The sequence below is a fragment of the Protopterus annectens genome, chromosome 8.part0, assembly GCF_019279795.1.
Source record: "Protopterus annectens isolate FY-2018-M chromosome 8.part0, PAN1.0, whole genome shotgun sequence".
Classification (NCBI taxonomy): Eukaryota; Metazoa; Chordata; order Ceratodontiformes; family Protopteridae; genus Protopterus; species Protopterus annectens.
Genome location: NC_056741.1, coordinates 1347708619 through 1347732310, shown reverse-complemented (window position 1 = coordinate 1347732310; position 23692 = coordinate 1347708619). Strand labels below are relative to the sequence as shown.

At 40.8% G+C, this 23692-nt stretch overlaps 1 protein-coding gene across 5 annotated transcripts in view; it reads right to left on the bottom strand.

Annotated features, from left to right (window-relative positions):
- Positions 1-23692, bottom strand: part of KMT2A (lysine methyltransferase 2A) — a 3231120-nt gene that overhangs the window by 321484 nt on the left and 2885944 nt on the right. For all 5 annotated transcript variants that reach the window (XM_044080894.1, XM_044080898.1, XM_044080897.1 and 2 more), the window contains one exon: positions 1200-1283. In XM_044080894.1, coding sequence (XP_043936829.1) covers positions 1200-1283 — 84 coding nt within the window. The remainder of the gene's footprint in view (positions 1-1199; positions 1284-23692) is intronic.

Sequence of the window (23692 nt, the reverse complement as noted above, 5' to 3'; positions counted from 1 at the left end):
CATTTCTGAGATGCCACATGTGCTGAAGTAGCACCATGGCGTACTGTGGTACAGTACTCCTGATATTTGTGGGACCAGTGCCTCAGTCAGCTTAAACTATTTCAGGCTATGGGTGGAACCCCCATCAGGCTATATTCAGTAGTCTACAACAGGATATAAGAACGACACTGAGCAATCACCAACAGTCACAACAGTAAGTAGATCTTTCCATAGGCACTGGTGCTTACATCCAAAGACTTGAATAAATTTGCATACTGTTTTTGAAGTGACTTCTCAAAGTGCAACAAATCTCACCTCAAAGGCACATTCTGATCTGCCTATTAGTACCTTAGGATACAGAGTTTGCTTCTAGCTGCATGTGCTCAACAAGCTGTACTCTTCTCTGGCCTTGGGAAATTCCATTTCAAAGGTTATTTTCATACTGTTGACTGGCATTCTTGCACAAAAACCCCCTACAATCCATACAATTTGCCCTTTGGAATGGGCATTGCATCAGCACAACAACTACATCTCGCAATATCATTAGACTGATTAGAGTCGAATTACTGGCATATATACACTGGCTATTCAAATTTCATATACTGGAGATTTAAACAAATGCAAGAATGCAAACAAAACTCACCACAATCCCAGTGCATCAAAACACTGCAAGCTATTACAGATAAATTACAACCAGGATACTGTAAAGTAGTAGCATATCTGTTACCCATACTACCCTGTAATAATTTGAGTCCCATTAGTCAGTGGTAGACTATCAAAATTTCCTCTACCCATAACAGGCATGTGACACATGAATTTCTTAATTACCTGAGAGCTGTACTAGCCTTACAATGACAAACTCTGACAGTGTACACTGAGGGTTGCCAGTTCCTTTCTGCTCCTTTGACCCCACTGATTTTCTCCCACACGCCACAGAGTTTCTTTTTTTTCCCCCTCTCTCTCTTTTTTAGGACTATGTGCAAAGCCCTTCTTTCATTTTTTTTTTTTGGGCTAGGGATCATACACAGCAAGTAAAAAAATGTCAAAGCAGACAATCACGTTAAATCAAAGTAATTAAAACTTCTGATGTAGAAGCATTAGAAACTCCCATTATTCCCACTTCTGTAAAATAAGTGCACTGATTCAGACTACAGAATCTCACGTAATACACAGCAGATGTCACAAGAAAAAGCAATAACTCCCAATAAACAGAAAAGTACCTATAGACTCCAACTGCTTCCTTTGAGGTCTTCCTTAAGTGTCTAAATCTCATTGGCATTGGCAGGTCCATACTTGTCGCCCTCCTAAAAACAGAGCAAGAAAATTGTAAAACAGAGGAAGACATCATTTTAAAAATCTGAATTATTATCAATACTTCCCCCAAAACAAGATTTAACTTATTACAACTGAGTGACGCCTCCAGGTGCCTTTGCAGTTGCATCCTACTGACACCTCTAGGCGTCAAGTATTGCTTGTTCATATTTTCATCAATAATTCCAAAACCATGCTACATGCAGAATATTAAACTATTTCATCTTAAAGGTTAGACAATGGGAAAAACTGTATCAATATTTGAACTTTTTCTACTGCAGGTAAAGAGAGATTAATTGCTGTCCATATAATATTCATACCATCATAAAGTTCGTTTTTTTCTAAAAATCTCAAGCAAAAAAATTGAGTATCCCAGAACCACATGTCTAAAATATGTCTGTTTGATTAGCTAGTTAAAAACTTTTATAGTTGCTTGCTGCTTCTTGACGGTTAAACTTTCATACTTCCTCACTGCTTCATGTGGCTTCCAATAACAGTAGAAGAGCACAAATGCAGTTGTATTTAACTCCCTTCTATTAAACAATTAATGATGCAAACAACTTCTAAAAGTAATAGCACACAAATTTTATGATACAACTCTAGCAAAATACCACAAGTTAAGTACATATTAAATTAACATATAGTTGAAATTATCATTTAAAACTGTTCAAAAATTGTTCTGTAGATATAACAATTTAGGCTTCAGTGAATATGTATCATTGAAACCTGGGGGTATTGGACCCTAAATTTAAAAATCCATTTGTTCTTGCATCTTTCTGTGATGTTTCTCTTGGTACCTGCTCTAATGTAAGTGGGAATGGTTTCTAGTATTAAAAACTTAAATGTGTTGCATTTGTAGCATGTATATGTTTATATAATGAATTACTTTCTACTTGTCTTCTTGGGGGACTTCAGCATTGACTGTTTAACTTGTAACTCTAATTCTCGCATCAACTTCACCAACCTCCATGGTTTTTCTCAGCTCATCCAGTCTCCCACTAAAATTGATAAATCTACCACGTGACAGTAAATACTTGACTGGAGTATGACAAACAGACCAACTCTTATCTGTCAATCAGGATGCCTTCCTGACAGCCTGAGTGACCGCTTACCTACATTTGTTACAAGACAACGCTCATATCAGGAAAAGCCCAGAAATTACAAGATAAGAAACAAGAAAAACTTCAATCCAACTCGCTCATGAATACATTAAAAGGATGCAACTGGACTCCTCTTAAAAACCTTAACCTTGATGAAGTTGTTCAGTACTTCAACACTATATTCTTAGACATCTTAAACTCCCACGCCCCTCTCAGAAATATCAGAGTCAAATCCAACTACACTCCCTGCATGACCAAAGAGACCAGATCTCTGCTGAAATCCAGAGATAAAGCCTGGGCCCACTGGCACAAAACTGGATCCCATACAAACAGGCATATCCCAAACTCCTAACAAGTCAAAGTAATGTGTCAAAATTAGCTACTACCACAACATACAAACTAAATATCAAAATACCCTCAAAAATTCTAGATTGCCATTAACAACATTCTGCTTCCTGGAAAATCAGGTACTCCCCCTTCAACCATAACGGATACCTCACTCAATGTTGCTACCTACTTCAACAAATTCTTTACTGAATCCATTCTTGCACTAGCTAACTCTCAAAGCTGTCCCTCCTCCAGCCAAACACTCAATTACCATATTAAAAATAATGGGTTTACCTTCCATCTTGTCTCTACTGGTATAATTAAGAAACTTCTAAGGAAAGTAAAATCTACCACCTTAGCCGCTGATAAACTTTCAGCTGAATTTTTGAAAATAGATGGTGATACCATTGCATACCCTATGTCCATTCTTATCAATCTTCAATATCCAAAAATCTAGTCCCTGAAATCCAGAAAATGTATCACATTATGCCACTCCACAAAGGTGGTAACTCAAAAAAAGAATTAACCAACTACTGACCCATAGCAATACTCTCAACTTTGTCCAAAATACTGGAGAGGTGTATACACACACAAATCATGGATTACCTCAGCAACCAACTACCTTCTCACAAACACTCAACATGGCTTCAGGCCTTATCACAGCACCACAACAGCTCTTATGTCATTCACTCATATAGTAAAAAAACACAGAAATAATGACAAGTATGTCTCTGCTATCTTTCTTGACCTCTCTAGGACATTTGATATGATTAACTACAATAAATTCATTAAATCCCTCTCAGAACTGAATCTTAGAAAACCCACCATTACCTGGTTTCAAAGTTATTTAACAGGTAGATTACAGTGGAGGTACAAACTCTATTCCTCTATTACCAGTTACTCTGGGTATTCCCCAAGGATCCATCCTTGGTCATTTACTTTCCTCTGTCTTCACCAACAACCTCCATACCTCCACGCTACATACCCCAGTCATCCAATATGCTGATGACTCAACACTAATCTGTTCCTCTCCTTCCCTCCAAGATCTCCAATTACAAACACAGGCCTCTTTCCTTTCAAAAGAAGAATGGCTTACCAACTGTCAACTCATACTAAACCCAAAGAAAACCTAACTTCTCATATTCCAGCCTACTAATCACTCCACTCCCATGCCCACATTTACTATCTTTTTATTATTTATTTGCAGTTTGTTTACCAGGATATTCCACTGGGTCACAAGGAGCCCATTTTCAATGGAGTCATGGGGAGAAAAGCTCCAGAAAAATACAAAGTACACACATTGCACATATACATTACAGATTATCTCATTGGAATACAAAGTAAATAAAAGATTAACAATGATATAATACATCAGTATAGTTCATTAAACAGCAATAAAAAACACTTTTTTTTTTTTTTTTTTTTACAAAAGTAGCAGCATAGGGTAACTGTTAAGTAGTTGGTCAAATAGTTCAATAGAGCTGTGGAACTATAGGAGGCAGTGATGGCGTATTTAGTTCTAGGAGAGTAGGAAGTGGTATTAGAAGGATTAGGTAGGATGGGAACAGGAACACTTTCATTGGCAAGTCAGGTGTGAGTGCAGCAAGGTTTTAAATGAGGAGAGACTGCTGGCGATGCAGACAGGAGATGGCAGAGAATTCCAGAGTTGTGCAATAGAGGAGAACATTAGGCAATTCCCAGCTAGACGTGTGGGTTTGTGCAATTGAATTAGTTTTTGGAATTAGATCTTAGAAGTCATTCTGGTTCATGCATTTCAAAGGTAGTGGCTAGGGGGGGGACAAAGAGAGGGGCTGTAAATGAGTTTGCGTGCTTGGATGAGTTGGGTATAAGTGAGGAGGTTAGGTAGCTCAAGCCAGTTTAGCTGGTGAAGAGAATTACAATGGTGAGAAATGGCTCTATGACCTGCTGCAATTTTTGATATCTTGTTGTAGCAAGAGGAGAGTTTTGTTTTGAGGGAGGATTGCAAGCTGATGAGGACAGATGCATCATATAGGAGGGGATGGAATGAGAAGTATTGGCTAGTATGAGCCTGGTGGAAGAATAACGATATGGTAGTATAGCATACCAAGTTTTTTGTGGGGGTTTTTTTTTTTTGATATTTACTTGCAAATGTTTGTCACATTTTAGTATATCATCTATGAGTACTACTAGTAGTTTAGTGTCAGAGACTATTTCTAGGGAAGTATTGTTCTTGCTGGTGATTATGAATGAGTGTTTATCTAGGGAGGAGGTTTTGGAGGCAGTGAATAACATAAGTTTAGTTTTGGTTGCATTAAGAGCCAGATGGTTGTCTAGCATCCACTGCTCAGTACAGGAGAAGGCGCTTTGGGTAAGCTTATTTAGAGTGGGGTTAGAAGGGGAGGAGCAGATAATGGTAGAATTGTCGGTATACTAGATGAGACTGGAGTTTGGAATGGCTTGGTAGAAGTCGTTAATGAATATATTGAATAGTAGGGGACCTAAAATGGAACCTTGGGGACACCTGTGGGAGTATTAAAGAAGGGTGAAGTGGCTTTATTCCATTTGGCTGCTTGTTGTCTGGTTGTGAGGTAGCTAGAGAACCACGTGGTACAGGAACGGGATAGGTTTAGTTTGGAGAGTTTATTAAAAAGCAGGTTGTGGGAAATATAGTGTCAAACGCCTTGGAGAGGTCAAGGAGAAGGGAGGATATGAAATGGCCGGCATCACGGGGTTTGTTCATTTTTTCTAGGAAGGAGTGGAGGTGCTATGATCTGTTCTAAATTCATGCTGTGTGGGGGTAAGAAGCTGGTTATTGATGAGATAGAGTAAGAGTTGTTAGTGGATACATGTTTTAAGAAGCTTAGAAATAGGGGATAAGATGGCAATAAGGTGGAAGTTTGGAATGTCATTATTATTGTCTCCTTTATGTAGAGGAATAATAAAGGCTTTCTTCCAGAGCTGGGGGACCTGGCTTTCTGAGTTACACCAATTAATTAGTATGCTGATAGGGAGAGCAATGGCTTCTGCAGCTACTTTTAGGAAGGAGGATGGAATTTCATCAGGGGCATTGCAATCTGGTTTTAATTTTAGAAAAAGTTTTTTTTATAGTGGATATAGAGATGTGACTGATAGAGAAGGGTGGAGGTTGGGGGCAAGGGATGCTAGGGGAGGAAGGAATGGATGCAGGCTGAGGAGGGGGTTGCAGAGGTGTTGGTGAAGGACGATGTTAGGTTTCTTATGGACTCTACGAAGAAAGAGTTAAATTGAGTGGCTAAGTCCATGTCAGAGGCATATGGGTTAGGGCAAGGGTTTTCTTTTTCTCCTGGGTTGAGGAGAGATCAGATTCCTTTCCAAAGTAGTTTGGGATTGGTGTTGTGGTTGGTTTGGAGAGTGGAAAAATAGGCTTTGCAGTCTGAGGTAATAAGTTTTTTTAATTTATTTTGTAGGGTTTTATATTCGTTAAGGGTGATAGTGGTTTTATTTTTATGGTAACATGCCAGACTTTGTCACAGAGTCATAAAGTAGCTAGGGTGTTTTTGGTTAACCAGGGTACAGGGTTACTTTTTGTACATTTAGTTTTTAAAGGGGCAAGGAGTTGAGCAGGTTTGTGAAAGTAGAGTTAAAGTAGGAGAGAGCATTATCTAGGAGACGAGTCTTTAATGGGTTCCAGTTTGTGCTTTTTAGTGCATTTGAGAAGGTTTTAAAATTGAAGTTTTTTAGGCAGCGAGTGGAAATATAGGTGTGAGTTAGTTGTATGAAAGAGGGGAGATGGTGGGCAAAAGTGGGGAAGTGGTCAGTTAGTGGGTCTGGGAGAATGCCACTGTCAAAGATATAGTGAGGATGGGATACTAGAATCCAGTCTACTGTACTTCCAGTAATGGAGTTCTTGGAAGGCCTGGTAGTGGAATTGATTAGTTGCGTAAAGTTATACAAGTTAATACTGAGTTAGTGGGAGATTGAATTGTGGCCCAGTTCACATCCCCCAGGATTATGGTTTTGTGAATAAAGATGGTGGTGACCCAGGAGAGAATATCTTCGAGGGATGAGATATTGTCTCCAGGGGGAATATAAAGGGAGAGAACAAATATGAGTTTATGTTTGTTTACACGGAGTAGGGCTGGTATCATTTCTGCCTTGCCAAATTTGGGAAAGGGTTTGGTATAGGGTGTGACTAAGAGGGGCGCTGAGTAAAGGAGTACTACACCCCCCCACACACACTTTTTTGTGTTCTGTCATTCCTTAACATGCGGTAGTTGGGAGGAGTTATTTCAGAATCTTTTATGTGGGGCTTAAGCCATGTTTCTGAGATGAAGAGAATATCAGCCTGGCTATGTAGAAGCCAGGCATGAAGCTTTGGAATTTTGTTACATAGGCTCTGAGTATTTAGAGCTGAGAAGTGGAGGGGTTTGCATGTTGCTGGGGGGGGGGGGCTGGATTCAGTGTGGTAGAGGGGCCTGGGTGGATGCCCCCGGAGAGAAGGACAGAGATAAGATGATGGATGAGATATTTGGTTTGTTTGGCTTGTAGTATACAGGTAGAGAGTTTTGTGGACATTAGACTGGTGTAGTTGGGAACAGTGTTTTTAGAGTTAGGTAGGAGTCTATAAGGGAAGAGCATGCTAGTGCTGAGGGGGTAGAGACTAGGAGATATAAGGGTAACAGTAAATGTGTACTTTGTAGAGGATGGGGTAGTGGTGGGAAATGGGGTGGAGTGGTTTGCATTAGTAGGTTGGGTGATATAGTTTAGCTAAGTTACGGGTGGTGGTGCTGCGGTAGCGTTGTCGCCTCATAGTAAGACGTTGTCCTGTTCGATTCTCAGCTAGAGCGTCTTCTGTGTGGAGACATGCGTGAATGGGCGTACCTTCGTTGAAGGTTGTGCATCAGGGCTGGCAACTCGGCACGTAAAAATCTACTGCCAATCATTAGCAGACCGGAATTCCGCTGTGGCGACCCCTAACCGGGAAAAGCTGAAAGGCACAACAACGGTAATTAGAAGTATTATTTGAGTAAGTAAGGATAGAGGCTTGACAGTCATAATGTTGATTTTAGGATGGTAGTAAGGGGGGAGTTAAGTTGGGAAGTAAGTTTATTTGATTAAGAGATTACGGTTTAGTTTGTTTGGTAGTTTTATCAATTCTAACAATAAAACAACTCTCTCTCCTATCACTCGCACCAAACTTCTATGTGTTGAGATAGACTGTAACATGAAATTTGACACATTCCACTCACCATATAAGTACATAAAAATTGAGGGGGACTATATAAAAATAAAATATTCCTCACAAACACCACCAGGGTTAAAATAGCACAAAAATATCTCATCTCTACACTTCAATATGCTTCTCCTATCCTTACCAATCTTAGAAAATCCGATATAACTAAACGTGATGCCTGCTATAACAAAACTGAAGAGTTCACCAGCAATAGCCCACATCAAACACACCACTACTCAGCTCTTAAACAACTCAACTGGCTTGAACTTCCCAATCTTCTCCTATACAACCAGCTTATATTAACCCATACGATTTTTTATTACCCTGAGAAAAACCCTGTATTACAAAACCTAATACATCCTCAACCCAGTACTAGGGTCCTATGCCTCAACAATATACCTCTCCTTCAAGTCACTAAAGCCAACAACCTGGTGGGAGCCTCCCTCTATTCAAACTTTATAGCTAAAAAATGGAACACCTTGCCTACTAATACATCAGCCACAACACCCTTAGCTCAGTTTAAGAAATCTTTAAACACACCTACAAGGTAACTGGATTTGCAACCCTGACTCTCCAGGATAGTCTAACTTCATCTCCTTCAAGCTCACCCAGGACAAATACTCCTCCCTTATTTTCAGGCGGTAGGCTTATTTGTCTTGCAAGTTTCATTCCTCATACCTCTCTCTTCTCAATAATTAATGCTTCTTCTAAGTACATACATTTGGTGTACTGTTTATCATACTGAATATTATTTTGACTGTACAGTTTAAGGTGTTTTCATCTCTGTGCCCATATATTGTACCATTTTTCACCCTACTTTTAGTTGTACAGTTTAAAGTGTTTTTATTCTAATTTTATCTGATGTAAAACATATTATGTTTCTCTTCTGTAACTGTGAAATTGTACATGTTACATGTGGAGCTTTTCTCCCTGGGACTCTGCTGAAAAAGGACTTGTGTCCAGTCAGACTTTCCCAGTAACCAAATATAAAAATAAATAAATAAATCAATTAGGTTTAAGAACAGAATTTGCAGTTACCTATCAGAAAGAAGTCAAGTAAAAAGTAATTCATTCTATAAACATATACATGCTACAAATGCAACACATACTTAAGTACAAACCATTCCACTTGTATTAGAGGGGGTAACAAGAGAAACATCACAGAAAGATGCGAGAACAAATGGATTCTTAAATTCAGGGCCCAATATCCCCAGGTTTAAATAATAATTTACACTGAAATCTGAATCGTTATATCTACAGAAAGTACAGTTTTGTACCTACCATAAATGTAGATTTTCGAAGATCCACATTGCTGCAGTCCTTACATATGGGTAATTTGCTGTCCTCGGTCGGCCCGAATACCAAAGTATTAGGCTGACGTCGGTCATGGGCGCTCAGATCTGACATCAGAGCGTCAGGGTATTAAAGCGCATGACCGACGTCATATCCTCAGTCTTTTCTTGCCCCAGATGTCAGAAGGCCCTAAAAAGAAAGGCCACAGCCAAAAATAGAATACTTCCCAAAAGGCATGTACAAATAACAGCTACCACCCAAACCATACAACCATTCCAAACTACAGAGGGGAAGGAGGGAGGTAATTGGACTGCAGCAATGTGGATCTTCGAACATCTACATTTATGGTAGGTACAAAACTGTACTATGTTCTTCATCTCACATTGCTGCAGTCCTTACATATGGGTAGAATCCCAAAGCAGAGATAAAGGGAGGCTGGCAAAATCAGAAAGCATTGGGAGCTGCCAAAATGCCCTGTAAGATTGCAGTGGCAAATCCAGCCCTAGATTTGGAATAAAGAGGAAGGTGGTAGTGTTTAGAAAAAGTATGCACTGAACTCCAAGTAGCTGCTTCCAAAATGTCTTTAGTAGCTACTCCCCTTAAAAAAGCCGTAGAAGTGGCAGTAGCCCTAGTGGAGTGAGGTCTGATTCCAGCCGGAATTTCCTTACCATGATGAGAATAACAAAAAGCAATACAAAAGCCAATCCACTTAGAAATAGTTTGTTTTGAAACAGGTTTCCCCTGAGAACCCAAAGCAAAAGAAATAAACAACTGCTGTGATTGCCTGAACCCTTTAGTCCTGCTCAAATAATAACGCAACTGCCTGTGAATATCCAAAGTGTGCAAAATTTTCTCCCCTTTATTTTGGGGATCTGCATAAAAAGTAGGCAAATGAATTGATTGGTTCAAGGCCACATTTGAAACCACTTTAGGCATAAAAGTAGGATTAGTACGCAGAGATACCCTATCCTTATGAAAAATTAGGAAGGGTTCAACCGCCATAAGAGCCTGTAATTCAGAAACCCTTCTAGCAGACGTAATGGCCAACAAAAAAGCAGTCTTCCAAGACAAAAACTTTAACTCAGCAGTAGCTGCAGGTTCAAAAGGAGGTAAAGTAAGTTTTTCCAACACAAAATTGAGATCCCAGGCAGGACTAGGAGCTCTACGTGGGGGTCTTATGTTCTTTGCCCCTCTAAGAAATTGCTTAAACAAAGGATGAGAGAATAATGAAGGGTCACAGTCATAGTGAGCAGAAATGGCTGCAGCATGAACTTTTATAGAGGAGAAAGACAAACCCTTGTCTAATAATTCTGTAAGATATTGAAGAGAAACACTTAAATCAGGCCTGGAAACATCAAAGCCCTTTGTTTTGCTCCAAATTAAAAATCTCCTCCATTTATCAGCATAAACTTTCCTTGTACTAGACCTTCTGGCCTCCAAAATAACATTCAAAACTTGTTGTGGAAGCTGCGACCCTCCAGGTTCTAGAACAGAATATGCCAGGCTGTTAGATGCAGGGACTGAATCCTGACATTGAGGAAATGATTGCCCTCCTGTGACAAAAGGTGCGGAATCGAAGGCAAAGGCCATGGAGGCTCCCGTACTAAACTCCTCAGCAGAGGGTACCAGTGCTGTCGAGGCCAATCTGGAGCTATTAGTATCATGGAGGGCTTGTCTTGTCTGACCTTCAAGAGTACCTTGGGGAGGAGAGGCAGAGGTGGAAAGGCATAGACGTGAAGATTGCTCCAACTGAATGATAGAGCATCCACTTTCCAAGCTGTGGGATGAAACATTTTTGTGCAAAACTTTGGCAACTGGAAATTTAGTGGAGAAGCGAACAGATCTATGTTTGGAGTTCCCCATATCACTGTCAATTTTCGAAATACATGAGGATCCAATTTCCACTCGTGGGGATCCACTAGCTGTCTGCTCAAAACATCTGCTAAGGAGTTCTGTGCTCCTGGTAGAAATCTTGCCTGAAGATTGAGGTGTAAACTGAGAGCAGTCTCCCACAAAATCATTGCTTGCCTGCAAAGAGGGTACGAATGGGTTCCCCCTTGCTTGTTGATGTACCACATGACAGTTGTGTTGTCTGTTAGAATCAACACTTGCCCTGGGTGAAGTAAATCCTTGAAAGCCATTAATGCAAACTGGACTGCTAACATCTCCTTCAAGTTGATATGTAAATGTTGAAGTCTGGCAGGCCACGTGTCTTGCACCCATTTTCCATTGAGGTGTGCTCCCCAAGCCTTGTCCGAGGCATCTGTCGTTAAAATCTGACTCTCCTCTGGTCGGGTCACAAAGAGTCCCTTGTTTAGGTGACATTCCTGAGCCCACCACAAAAATTCCTTTTGAATGCAAGGTATTATTTGAATGACAGTGTCCAGATCTTGGCAGTGTTGTGTCCATACATTTTTGAGATACCATTGTAGCTTCCTCATATGCAGTTTGGCATTGGGAAGCACCAGAATACAAGATGCCATGAACCCCAAGGCTTGAAGGACTGTCCTTGCAGTCAGCCTGGACCGTAGAGACAATTGATGGAAGTAAAGAGTAAGGTTCTTTTGCTTGTCCGGGGTCAAAAAGGCCATCTGGGAAGCTGTATTCAGTCTCACACCCAGAAAGCACATTTCCTGAGAGGGTACTAGACTGGACTTTGTTTCGTTCACAGAATACCCTAGGCACCTTAACACTGCCATCACATACTGTAGATGATGAAGAAGTTCGTACTTGTCTTGAGCAAGAATCAGGCAATCGTCCAAATAAGGATAAATCTGTATTCCTCTTAACCGTAAGAAGGCTATCACTGAAGCCAGAACCTTTGTGAACACCCTGGGCGCAGTAGATAAGCCAAAGGGCAATGCAGAGAACTGATAATGTGAAGTCCCAGCCCGAAAACGCAGGTACCTCCTGCAACTGGGCCTGATAGGAACATGAAGATAAGCCTCTTTGAGATCCAGAGTTACCATCCAGTGATCTTTGCCCAACAGAGGTAGAAGTTGTTGCAACGTCAACATTTTGAATTTTGGAATGTCCAGGTATGTGTTGAGAATAGATAAATCCAAAATCGGTCTCCAAGTGTTTCCTTTCTTTGGCACTAGAAACAGGCGAGAATAAAATCCTAGGCCCACTTCTGACAGAGGGACCTGCTGTATAGCCCCCATTTGAAGAAGTAAAGAAATCTGCTTGTGAGCCTCTACCCTTTGCTGAGGAGGAACGTCTGGCATGCCTTTGAAAGGAGGCAATGTATGGAAATAAAACTTGTAGCCTCGGTCTATAATGTCCAACACCCATTTGTCCTGGGTGACTAAAAGCCAGTTTTGCTTGAAGAGTGCCAACTTTCCTCCCAAAGGAGCTGCCAGACAGGAAGAATCTGGCAGCTGAAAATGCAGGTCATTGGGCCTGTTTACGAAAGGACTGACCCCTGCCCTCACCTGTAGATTGTGCAGGTGAACTCCACGTCCTAGGCCTGAAAGTACTCTGAGCTCTGCCCCTACCACGTCTAGATCTACCCCTAGACTGTGAATCAGAAGAAGGATAAGCCCATCCCTTAGAAGGCCAATTCCTGCTAAACTTAGGAGGCTGCACCTGCAAAAAATCTTTAACAGTCTGCATAGACTTAGCCTTGTCTTCCATTTTCTTCAAGACAGATTCCACAGGAGAACCAAACAAAACTTCAGACTGTAAAGGAGCATCCAAAATTCTAGTTTTAACATGCTCTGACAAATTCTGATCCTTAAGCCAGGCGTGCCTGCGAATAACTGAACCAGTGGCAGCCACCCTGGAAGAAGCCTGTAAAGCATCGAAACCACACTGCAAAGAATGCTTACCCACCTGTTCAGAGGCATGTACCAAGTCCTGCAATTCTTTACACTCTATGCCCTCTGCCAAAGCATCCACTTTAGATTTTAGTTGAGTAAGAAGAAAATTCTGATACTTCAACATATGAAACTGGCAATTCAAAGCCCTCATTGCTAAAGTGGAAGAGGTATAAACTTTTTTACCCCATCTATCCAAATCTCTAGCATCTTTATCAATAGGAACTGGATTCTTTACAACAGAAGCTCTGACACCCTTAGGTCCCTGGCTAATAGTTTCTGGGTCAGCCCTTGGACTGTTATACAGATATTTATGAGCCTCAGGTACTCTGTAATACCTGTCTGGTTTAACTGGCGCAGGAGGCAGAGAGTCTGGATTAAGAGAAGCCTCGGAGAAAACGTCTTGAACAACATCCAAAACAGGAGGTATAGCCAAGGGCCTATGTTGTGGTAAAAACAAAAATTCCCTAAGCCTCTTTCGGGAATCTGAGAAATCCTGACCTTCCCATTTAAAATGTTCCCTCATGGAATGCAGGGTTTCTGAAAAAGAAAAATCCTCTGGAGGAGAAGCAGAAGGAGTGGAATCCTCTGCGTCTGAATCAGAATAAGGAGGAAAATCCTGAATGTCTTCAGCCGAAGACTCTGAGAAATCTGAAGCCTGCTCTAAACTTTCCACCTCTGGCTCCACCCTAGGCCTCTTATCAGGAGGGGGCATAGAACCTCTGATTAAAGAAATTAAATCTTCTGCCATTTTAAGCATGTGTTTTTTAGGCACAGAACCTGCAGAACTAGGACTGACCCCCGTGGAAGGCAAACCAGGCCTGCCCTTAGAAGGAGCCTTAGAGACAGAAGGAGAAGGCCTAACCACCTTAGGCAAGGAAGGGAGAACAGCAACCTGAGAGGACCCCTCAGCCTGACCTGACTCCTGAGAGGCCACATCCTGCAAAATTAAAGCCTCCCCCTGAGACTCAACTGAAACCTCGGCTGGATCCACAGATTCCACCGTAGTTTCTAAAGAGCCGGCGTCCGGAACGGACGACTCATCTTGTCTGGACTTTAAAGATTTGTCTTTGCGCTTCTTCGTGGTAGCGGGCGTCGGAGGATCCGACGGCATATTATAATTACACCGCTTACCGAAGACCAGCCTAGCGCAATCTAACCTACGTTTAATGGTGCGCTTATTAAACTTAGCACAAAAGCGACACCCGACTACATCGTGCTCAGGTCCCAAACAAGGAATACAAAGAGAGTGGTAATCCCTATGCGGTATCTGTTTCCCACAAGAAATACAATTATTCACTTTTTCTGACCTCCGAAATTAACTGAGGCAAGAAAAAACAAAAATATTCCCCAACGGGGTACTTAGCCCAACTTGGTTTCGGTCTGAAACTCAGAATACGAAAATTTCAGAACGCCGAACGGCACTTGCAAACGCTGCTTCTGCATCGGACCATGCGGCAAAAAAGACTGAGGATATGACGTCGGTCATGCGCTTTAATACCCTGACGCTCTGATGTCAGATCTGAGCGCCCATGACCGACGTCAGCCTAATACTTTGGTATTCGGGCCGACCGAGGACAGCGGATTACCCATATGTAAGGACTGCAGCAATGTGAGATGAAGAACATCAAGGTTTGAACAGTTTTAAATGATAATTTCAACTATAGGTTAATTTAATATGTACTTAACTTGTGCTATTTTGCTAGAGTTATATCTTATAAGATATGTGTGCTATTACTTTTAGAAATTGTTTGCATGACTGATTGTTTAATTGAAGGGAGTTAAATACTAGTATATAATGAATTGGTGTGCTCTACTTTGTTATTCTGTTATTGGAAGCCTGAAGAAGCAGAGAGCAACTGTGAAAGATTTTAACTAGCTAATAAAACAGATATCTTAGACTTGTGTTTCTGGGATACTCAGTTTTTTGCTTGCTGCTACTTGGAGAAACCAGATGTTACCAAACTTGTTCATTTTGTGATTTTTTTTTTCTAAAAATCTTAGCAACCAAGTGGCACAGACAGAATCGGTCTATAACAACGGATCGAACAGTAAAAAGATTGAATTGCTGCAAGAACGAAAATGCCGTTCATAAAAATCCATTTTCTGAGATCATGATAGTGAAAATTGGAAAATTTGCCCTTTCCTCACTGTAGAGCGATCTCGAAGTTGGTATATATATTTGGGGGAGGGGGGGCACCCCCCCCAAACAGATTTCTATGAACGGCATTTTCGTTCTTACACCGTTTGATTTTGTTACTATTCGATCTGTTGTCATATATCCAACAGAACTGCTTATCTTCACATGAACAAAATGCTGCTAACAGTGTGTGTGTGTAACTTCAGTGGTTGTTGAGATATTGTAAATTGCCTAGAAAATATTACAAACTTAACAGTTATTTTGTTTACCGTGACTTAAAATCTAGTTTAAGCCCTAGAACTTAAAGAATAATACCACTATACAGTTTGTGCTGAAGAATTTGCCATTTCCACTTCTTTAAATAACCTCTATGGCTCCAGAGATACAAACATTTGTTTGAAACTTGAGGACATAAGAATTTGATTATATCAAAAAGCTTAGACTCCACCCACTGGAAGTTAAAAGTGCAAACTTCTAGTGCTCCACTGGAGGGAATGAGTTAATATACCTTTCTTACTGCATCATTTAATTTATGAAAGGATTGTACACTTTGAGGATCAACAGCTTGGTTGACACACACTTCTCTTCTCATGTGTGAACTCAGGGGCATGCTCATTTATATTCAGATGGCACATCATTACATCACACAATGACACTCTATAGTCTGCCCTAATGACATACAGAGATGGACGTCTTATTGTTAATCAGGTGCTCAGAGACTGATTAACAGCCCAAACACTAGATGAGCAGGGCAGGGAGGGATAGGAGTGAAGGGGCATGGTATGCTTTCCCAGGGCCTGGCATGCACTCGTGCATCTTAAGTGGTGCAGTTTCCCCGGTGGGCAATGGGAAAACCAGCTCTTGTTCTGCAAAGTGGAAGAGAGCTGCTCACAGGGAATGTGCCATGAGGAATTAAGGGAACATCCTCAACAGACAATCCTCTGTACGCTTTTCCCTAGCAACTTGATGGATGTGCCCAGTTAGGACTGAAGGGAAAAACATGGAAAACCTTAAACTACCCAAAACAGCCATCTTTTTTTTTTTTTTTTTTTTTTGCAAGGGGGAAAGCCCCCTGTACCACCCACTCTCCCTTGATATACTCTGCACCAACTCTAAGATCAGTGTATCGCACAGTAGAGAGAATACTCTAAGATATGGTCATTTTAGAGTTACATACATCTTTTCCAAGGATCGCACTTACAAGGTCCTCCAACATACAATGGGAATTCTCACATACTATTCTAACAGACTGCACCTTAGTGTTAACAAGTAATTTTCATGTAGATGCTTGTCTAATTTAATGAACATATCATTCTGTGGTTCCAGGGATTTTCTATGCATGGGAGGATAGTGAAAAGGTGTTTGGGATCCACTAAGGAAAGTTGTTTCATACAGCAACTGATCAGCTCTATTTAACATCTGGGGACCTTAAGTGGTAGGTCAGTTACTGGAATGAATCCCAAAATTAGTACATCAACCAGATGGATGAAGGCAAAAGATGGCTTAAAGTTCAAATATTAAAAAAAAATTTCTGAAACAGTGAGGCACCAAATGAGGCATGACTCGGACACAATCTGGACAATAACACTGAGTAAATGTATTGGCCAAAGACCAAGTGCCTGTGGTAAAGATGTGTACACTGAAGACATGTCTGAAGCAACTGACTACAGTAGCCACACCTGCAGTGGAATGACCTTTGACAGTAGTATCTTAAAATAAGTAATGAACTGCATGATGCAAAAAAACAAAACAAAAAAAAAAAACAAAAAACACAGAAGCATTCTACTTGGAACAGCTGTTCCAGATTCATACACTGATGCTCCAGCTTCAGATCAGAACTTGATCTGGTGCAGCACATCAACAGTGTGAACTACCCTACCTCAGCCCCCCCCCCCCCTCAAATTTTCTGCAATACAAAGAAAAAACAGAGTTAGATGGACTGGTTTAAGGAAATTCAAAAGCAACTTTTGGGAATAAATACAGGCTGGCCCTGTGGCATCCAATACTTGGGGGGGGGGGTATGGTTCCAAAACAAAAATGCCAGAGGCACAGCTATTCTATGAACAGAAGCAATGGTCACAAAGAAAAACATGTTTCAAAATCAATATTTCAGTGATATCAAACCCACAGCTTTGAAAGGGGAAACAGTCAAGCTGCACCACCATGAAGTTTATATCTCATGGAACGAAGGGGCTCTTCAAAGGTGGTGAAATATGGGACATGACCAACCACTGCTTGACAACTCTACCCTCAACAAAGTCATTATGTACAGAAATAGCTGAAGCACACACCTTGCATGTGGAATAAATGAGGCTTAAATCTTAAGTGTCAGGGTTAAGTCAGAACTGCATGCAAACTGACTTAGTTAGTTAGTGGGTACTTAGTGGGTACTGCTTCACAGTATGCCAGCCTGATGGAGAAGGACCAATTAGATAAGAGGAGCTATGAGCAGAGACAGACATCTCCACAACTATTGGGGACCCAACAGCTAGGGGGGAAAAAAAAGAATCCTGTATTGCCAATGACCCAAGTGTTGGAGACCACACTTTTCTTTGGAACCATAGGGTGAATTAGTGCACCCCCCCACCTAAAATGTAAGATAAGACAAAAAATGGGAAGATAGCATAATAGTATCTCTCTCTAGGCACGAGACAGAAGACAGATCCCTCCAAAAATTCCCTATTTTACTGTTATACACAGACAAAGAGGTTTAGAATGAAATGACTTGTAGAGTGTACCACTTCTGCAAGATCCAATCCACAAGCCTCAGCTGCAACAGAGGGTTGGAGAAACTAGCAAATCCACCAGCATCTTCCTTCTCTCCAGGATGTGAACAGTTGACAGGGTGATATTATACTTTATGGCCTACTGCCAGATTTTTTCTGCCTCTCCAAAAAGAGTATGTTTATGTGCCCCCTTACCTTTTTAGGTGCTGCTCGACAGACTGCCTGACAAGATCAGGAGGGGATCTGGACAGAGATTCTCTTCAAAGGCACTGGACACTAAACTCTTCCTCATTCCATCACATTAATATGGAGCCCTCTCTGCAAAGGTAATGGCATGCCTTGAGAGCCACAACAAACTGAAGTGAACTCACTACCCAACCATTATAGTAACACTTGTTAGAATATGGATGAATTTCAGCAGCAGGTAGAGAAGGGTCACCATGAAGGGTGGTGAGAAATGTGCCCAGTTTTAAGGTCTACAACATGACTTTGATGACTGCAAAAAAAAATTGTCTGTACGTGATAGCATAATCATTTGACTCTTCATGGCCCACTGCAACACATTTATCCTAAGGCGTACAAATGGCCCTAAGATGATCATGGCAGTGATTAGAAATTATAGTAGGGTCCAAGCATGTACCTTTCAGTGCACCCCTATACAGGCTACCAAACTTGCAACTCACTTGGCCCTCTTTATGGATCAGAATGATTGGCACTGAAAGAAAGAAAAAAAGAATGACTGACACTGGGCATTGCCCAATACTCCACCTACAAAAGAAATCCTACTAAGCGGGATCAGAGTATTTTTAATAGTGTACACTGACACCCACTATGACTGAAAGAAGCTATAAGTATGAGAATGCACAGAGATCCTCCTCCTCCAAGGTTTCGACTACCAAGGCCAACACCTCTGTAAACACAATGGAAGTTGAGGAAAACCTCAAAAGTAGTACCTTGCACGGGATGCAATTTGCACCCAGACCAAATTAAAGGAATCTACTCTGTGCCCTGCGGACAATGATGTGCCAGGAAGATATCCATCATGTCAAGAAGCACACACATAACCACCAGGCAGTAACTAACTGGAATGGAACCTACAAAATGCTGACTGATGCTGCTGCAGTCCAAGATTGGGAAAAAAGCCATCCCCTTTAGAACCTGAAACAACAAGTAGAACACTAGCCTTTTTCAGGGTGAGGAAAGCATCTGCAGCCCCTTTGAGGAGTGCACTCTAGGCCTCCTCTAAGATAGCAGCAGAGACAGCATGGTCTTTAGGGATACAATCCTTGATGGGCAAAACTTAATAGGATCCTGCCTCCATGGTGGAGAGGAATAAAAACCCTGTATGAGACATAGATGACATCACCAATCCAGATACTGGTACCTGAAATGCTATGATCTGATCAACTTTCGGCCTCACAAGTCTGTTAAGTACATTTTTGCTTCACTGCACTTGCTTACTGCACACTTAAATGTTTATGTGTTTTCTGCATTACTAAGTGCTATTTGCTAGATCAGCACTTGACTGTTGTTTACTGATCTAAAGCTGCATTACTAGTGTCGTTTCTATATTAAAAATGTACATAAAGTGTTGTCATGCATTACTATTGTTTTATTTGCTACAGCTGCAATCTTTGGCATTTTTAGTATTCTAAAGTTAGAAATCTTTGGTTTATACTCTAGTGGGAGTACTGGGGAAACAAGACATTTCAGTGTTTCTGATTTTCTAAAGAACCTAGGAGTGTGCTGCTTGTAATTTTGTGCTACACTACTTATCGCACAGCAGCAGCTAGGAGGTCCTTTGCTAACACAGATGCTGAGAACATTAACTTTCTCGATAAAACCAACCTTCTAACCTCCTTCAGTATTTAGCACACAACAGTTGTGCAACACCCGTGTGGTCTGTGATCAGAGCAGCATTTCTATTTTTCTCAGACTTAGCTGTCATTTAGATTTAGATTATCATTTTTACTTCTACAGCATCCCAATAAAACAGTCCAAAATGCCAAGAGTATCATAGTGACCTAGTAAAGCAGCCCCAAACCTCATCATTACCACTTCCCCCTAACCACACACAAATTAACGTCTGTTACCATGGATCTGCATTTTCCAACCACCTCTGTAGCTAGCCTATTGAAAATTAGCATCCTGAGAAAATGTAGAAATTGTGTCATGTTTGCTGAAAATCACCTAATACTTAAACTGATAGAACATGCAAGATGTAGATATACGACGTCCACTGGAGGAAAGGCTCTGGCACCTGCCATTACAGGCAGTCAGTAATGCACACCATCATACTATACCTACCCACACACAATACAGACCAAACACAAAGACCTACATATGATGAGGTTTTTAAAAGTAACCTACCTAAACCACAAAAACCTCCAAATTGCAACCAGAGTAGTAAGAACCCTCAGCAACCCAAAATCAACTCAAGCAGCAACCACCACTAAACATGCACCCATATCTCACGGTGCCTCAACTCAAAAGCCCCTAAGGCAAAGCTCTACGCAAACATCCCCCTTCATAGGAGATTCACTATGAGACACATGGATGCACAACTCACCAGGCTGAGCAAGGAGAGGGCCACAAATAGTTGCCTTTTCGGGATCAGGATTCACTACATCATGCAAGCACTCAAGTCCTTGCACCACAAGTACACACAAGATGCAGTCATAGCACATGTGAGTGTAAATGACCACAGATGTACCTCCCAGGACTATACTAAAAGGGAGATGGTGGAGTTCTCAGAATGTGTATCTCAGGCAGGTATGAACCTAGCCTCGAGCAGCATTTTACCTTCACCTATAATGATACAGCAATATGAACACAAAAAGTTGACTGACTTCAACAATTAGCTCAGCTTCTGGTGTCATACAAAGGGGCACAATGTATACCAGCCTGGAAGCAGATGGTAGACAGTCCAAATCATCGCAGACCATGGGGTTGTTGCACCTTTCTCCTCAAGGCTTTGATACACTGGCAAAAACCTTATCTACCTCATAAAGCCTTTATTAGACAATGTCAATCTTCAAAAGCTTCCAACATTAAAAAGCAGAATTCACATAATATGAAAGTACAAGTACATTTATGAAGACTTGGTTCAAGGTTATTGAGAGCACCTAATTAATAAAAGGGCACACTGTCTACTATGCATTCAGGCCCAATGCACTGGATGAAGGTACTAAAGGTGATGGTGTCTTTATATTCATGAAACACAATTTAACCTCTAGACCAGGAATTCTTTCATATTCAGCTTAACAAAACCCAATATCACATCTTAGGAAGTTATAGCAACATTTTTTTTTCCCCCTCGGCCCATATTGCTTATCTGAATAGTATGGAAACCCTAAGCACTAAGCAAATACCGTTCTCTTAGAGAACTTCAATTACCCCTCCATCAAATGGGAGACCTACACATCCCCAAACATGTATGGTCTGAGATTTCTGGACTTCATAAATACAAACTCACTGGACCAACTTGTCCACACCCCAATCAGATGAGAAAAGATCTCAGACCTGGTTCTCACCAATATGGGACAGCTTTGTTCCCCAACAGCTGTAACCCCTCTTGGTCAAACTGGATCACTAGCAGTCAGGTTTCACCATAAGCCTAAAACTGGAGGTATTCTCACAGAACTCAGTATTCAGAGATTATGCTAAAGCTAAATTTCTAAAACTGAGTGATGACCTGGCTACATATGACTTCCATTCCGAAGGCCTGTCATTGAAAGATGCAATCTTTGCCTCCAAATTCTTTGCACATGTAAATAATTGCATTGATACAGCTGTACTCCTCCCAAGCAACATAAAGCCAAATTTAAAAATAAACCCCTGAAGTAAATTCATAAAGACTATGCAACATAAAAATAAGTCTCCACATGCCAGAAATGCTCTTACTAAACTTTAATAGGGAACTTTGGTCCCTGATTAACTCAACCAAAGCAAGGCACAAGATAAAACTACCTACCTACCTACACAAAATGCAATCACAAAGCCTTCTTTAACTGAATAAGAAAACTCAGAAATAATGGACATAACTGCTCAGAGCTAATAACAAATATCTCATACTCTGACCCTTAGGGCAGAACCAATCAGCAGCAGATAAATTTAGCTCTAATTTCACCCCCGCTTAAATCTCCCAAGAAAAAATCCCTTAAAGCACTAAGGCCTAAAACACTGCTTCGACGAAGATGGATAACTTATCAGGTTGCCTAGTGGTCAGACTAAAACACGACCTGTCAAACTGCAAGAACTGCAACAGTCATCCCTCTGAACAAAGGTGGGGCATCAAATGACCTGGGTAATTAAATACCAATAAGCCTGACTACACAATTGTAAGGCTATGGAAAGAATTGTTACAGAATTAATAAAAAAAGGAAAAGAGCATATGCGACCTACAAATTCTAGACCAGAACTAGTTCAGTTTTTTCAAGGGCAAATCATGCCTACTTAAATCTAATCAACTTTTATGAGAAGGTCACTAATGCAATAGATGAGGGAAAATATGTACACAACACATATCTAGACCTTGCAAAGGCATCTGATAACATCCCACACATATTCCTATAGTTGTAAAACTCATTCAACCAAAGGTGAATAAATATGAAACTTGTTGGACAGATAAACCAGCTCACAAACAGAAACCAGGAAATTAGGGTGGGTGGATCAACCTCCTTCAAAAAACCTGTCATAAGTGGTATACACCTCACGGGTTTGTCCTAGGGCTGTCACTCTTTTGCATTTACTGCAGAGAGGTCAAAGTTAATGTTAAGAGATTATGGCTGACCAAATTAGTAGATGACTGTAAACTAGATATCATCATAAACTCTCCAGATGACACCATCTTCCAGGTGACACTTCTGCAAACAAACAGCTGGTATCAAAACCATGGCCTAAAACTAAATGCCATGGTAAGCATTGCTTCCTCTGCAACTATTGCATCGACTGCACACCCCTGAAAATTGACCTTGTAGTGGGGGACCTGAGAACATATGACAATAATGATCCTGCATTTGATCAACATGCATCTGCTATTGTAAGGAAATTCTTTTCATACAGCAGCTTATTAGCAAAGGTATGGTGTCCAGGTCCAGGGTGGTGACACCCCACTGTATTCTGCCAATCACCAAGTATAATTGCCTCCTTCAGTATGTACTTATCCAAACGCCTAACACATCAAGAATGACCACAACTTCTTACCTACAAAGTCAGAGGCCTAAAACATAAAAGCTACACCGACCATTTCAAAATCCTATCCCTCTTCTTGGTATATTACAGGCTACTGGGGAGTGATCTTTGTCTAGCTTACATAGCCTCTACCAACCCTACACTCTCGGACCTGTTGCACATCCGCAAGTCCAACAGTGGCAGAAACACCTGCTTAGGGGACCAGAATCTCTTCTGCAACTTGTTTATTTGACATTTTTTAACCAGATTGGTCCAACTGAGCCACAGGCCCATTTTCAGTGGAGACCTGAGGGTAAAAGCTCCAATATACATACAAACATACAATACAAAAATACAATAGACATAATAACTAAAAGTACTACTTTCAAAACCCAGGGAGTAAATACACAGTAGAACAATGTCTGAATGACAAGGTAATATATATATATATATATATATATATATATATATATATATATATATAGCAAGAGTATCACCAGAAAAAATGCATAGTAGTGCTATAAGAGTAGTGAAATTATAATTTAAAGGTTTCATCTGTAAGATGCTAAAAATGTAGAATAAGAAAAGAAAACACTAATATATGTTAGATGGAAAGGGAGGGAAAATGATGA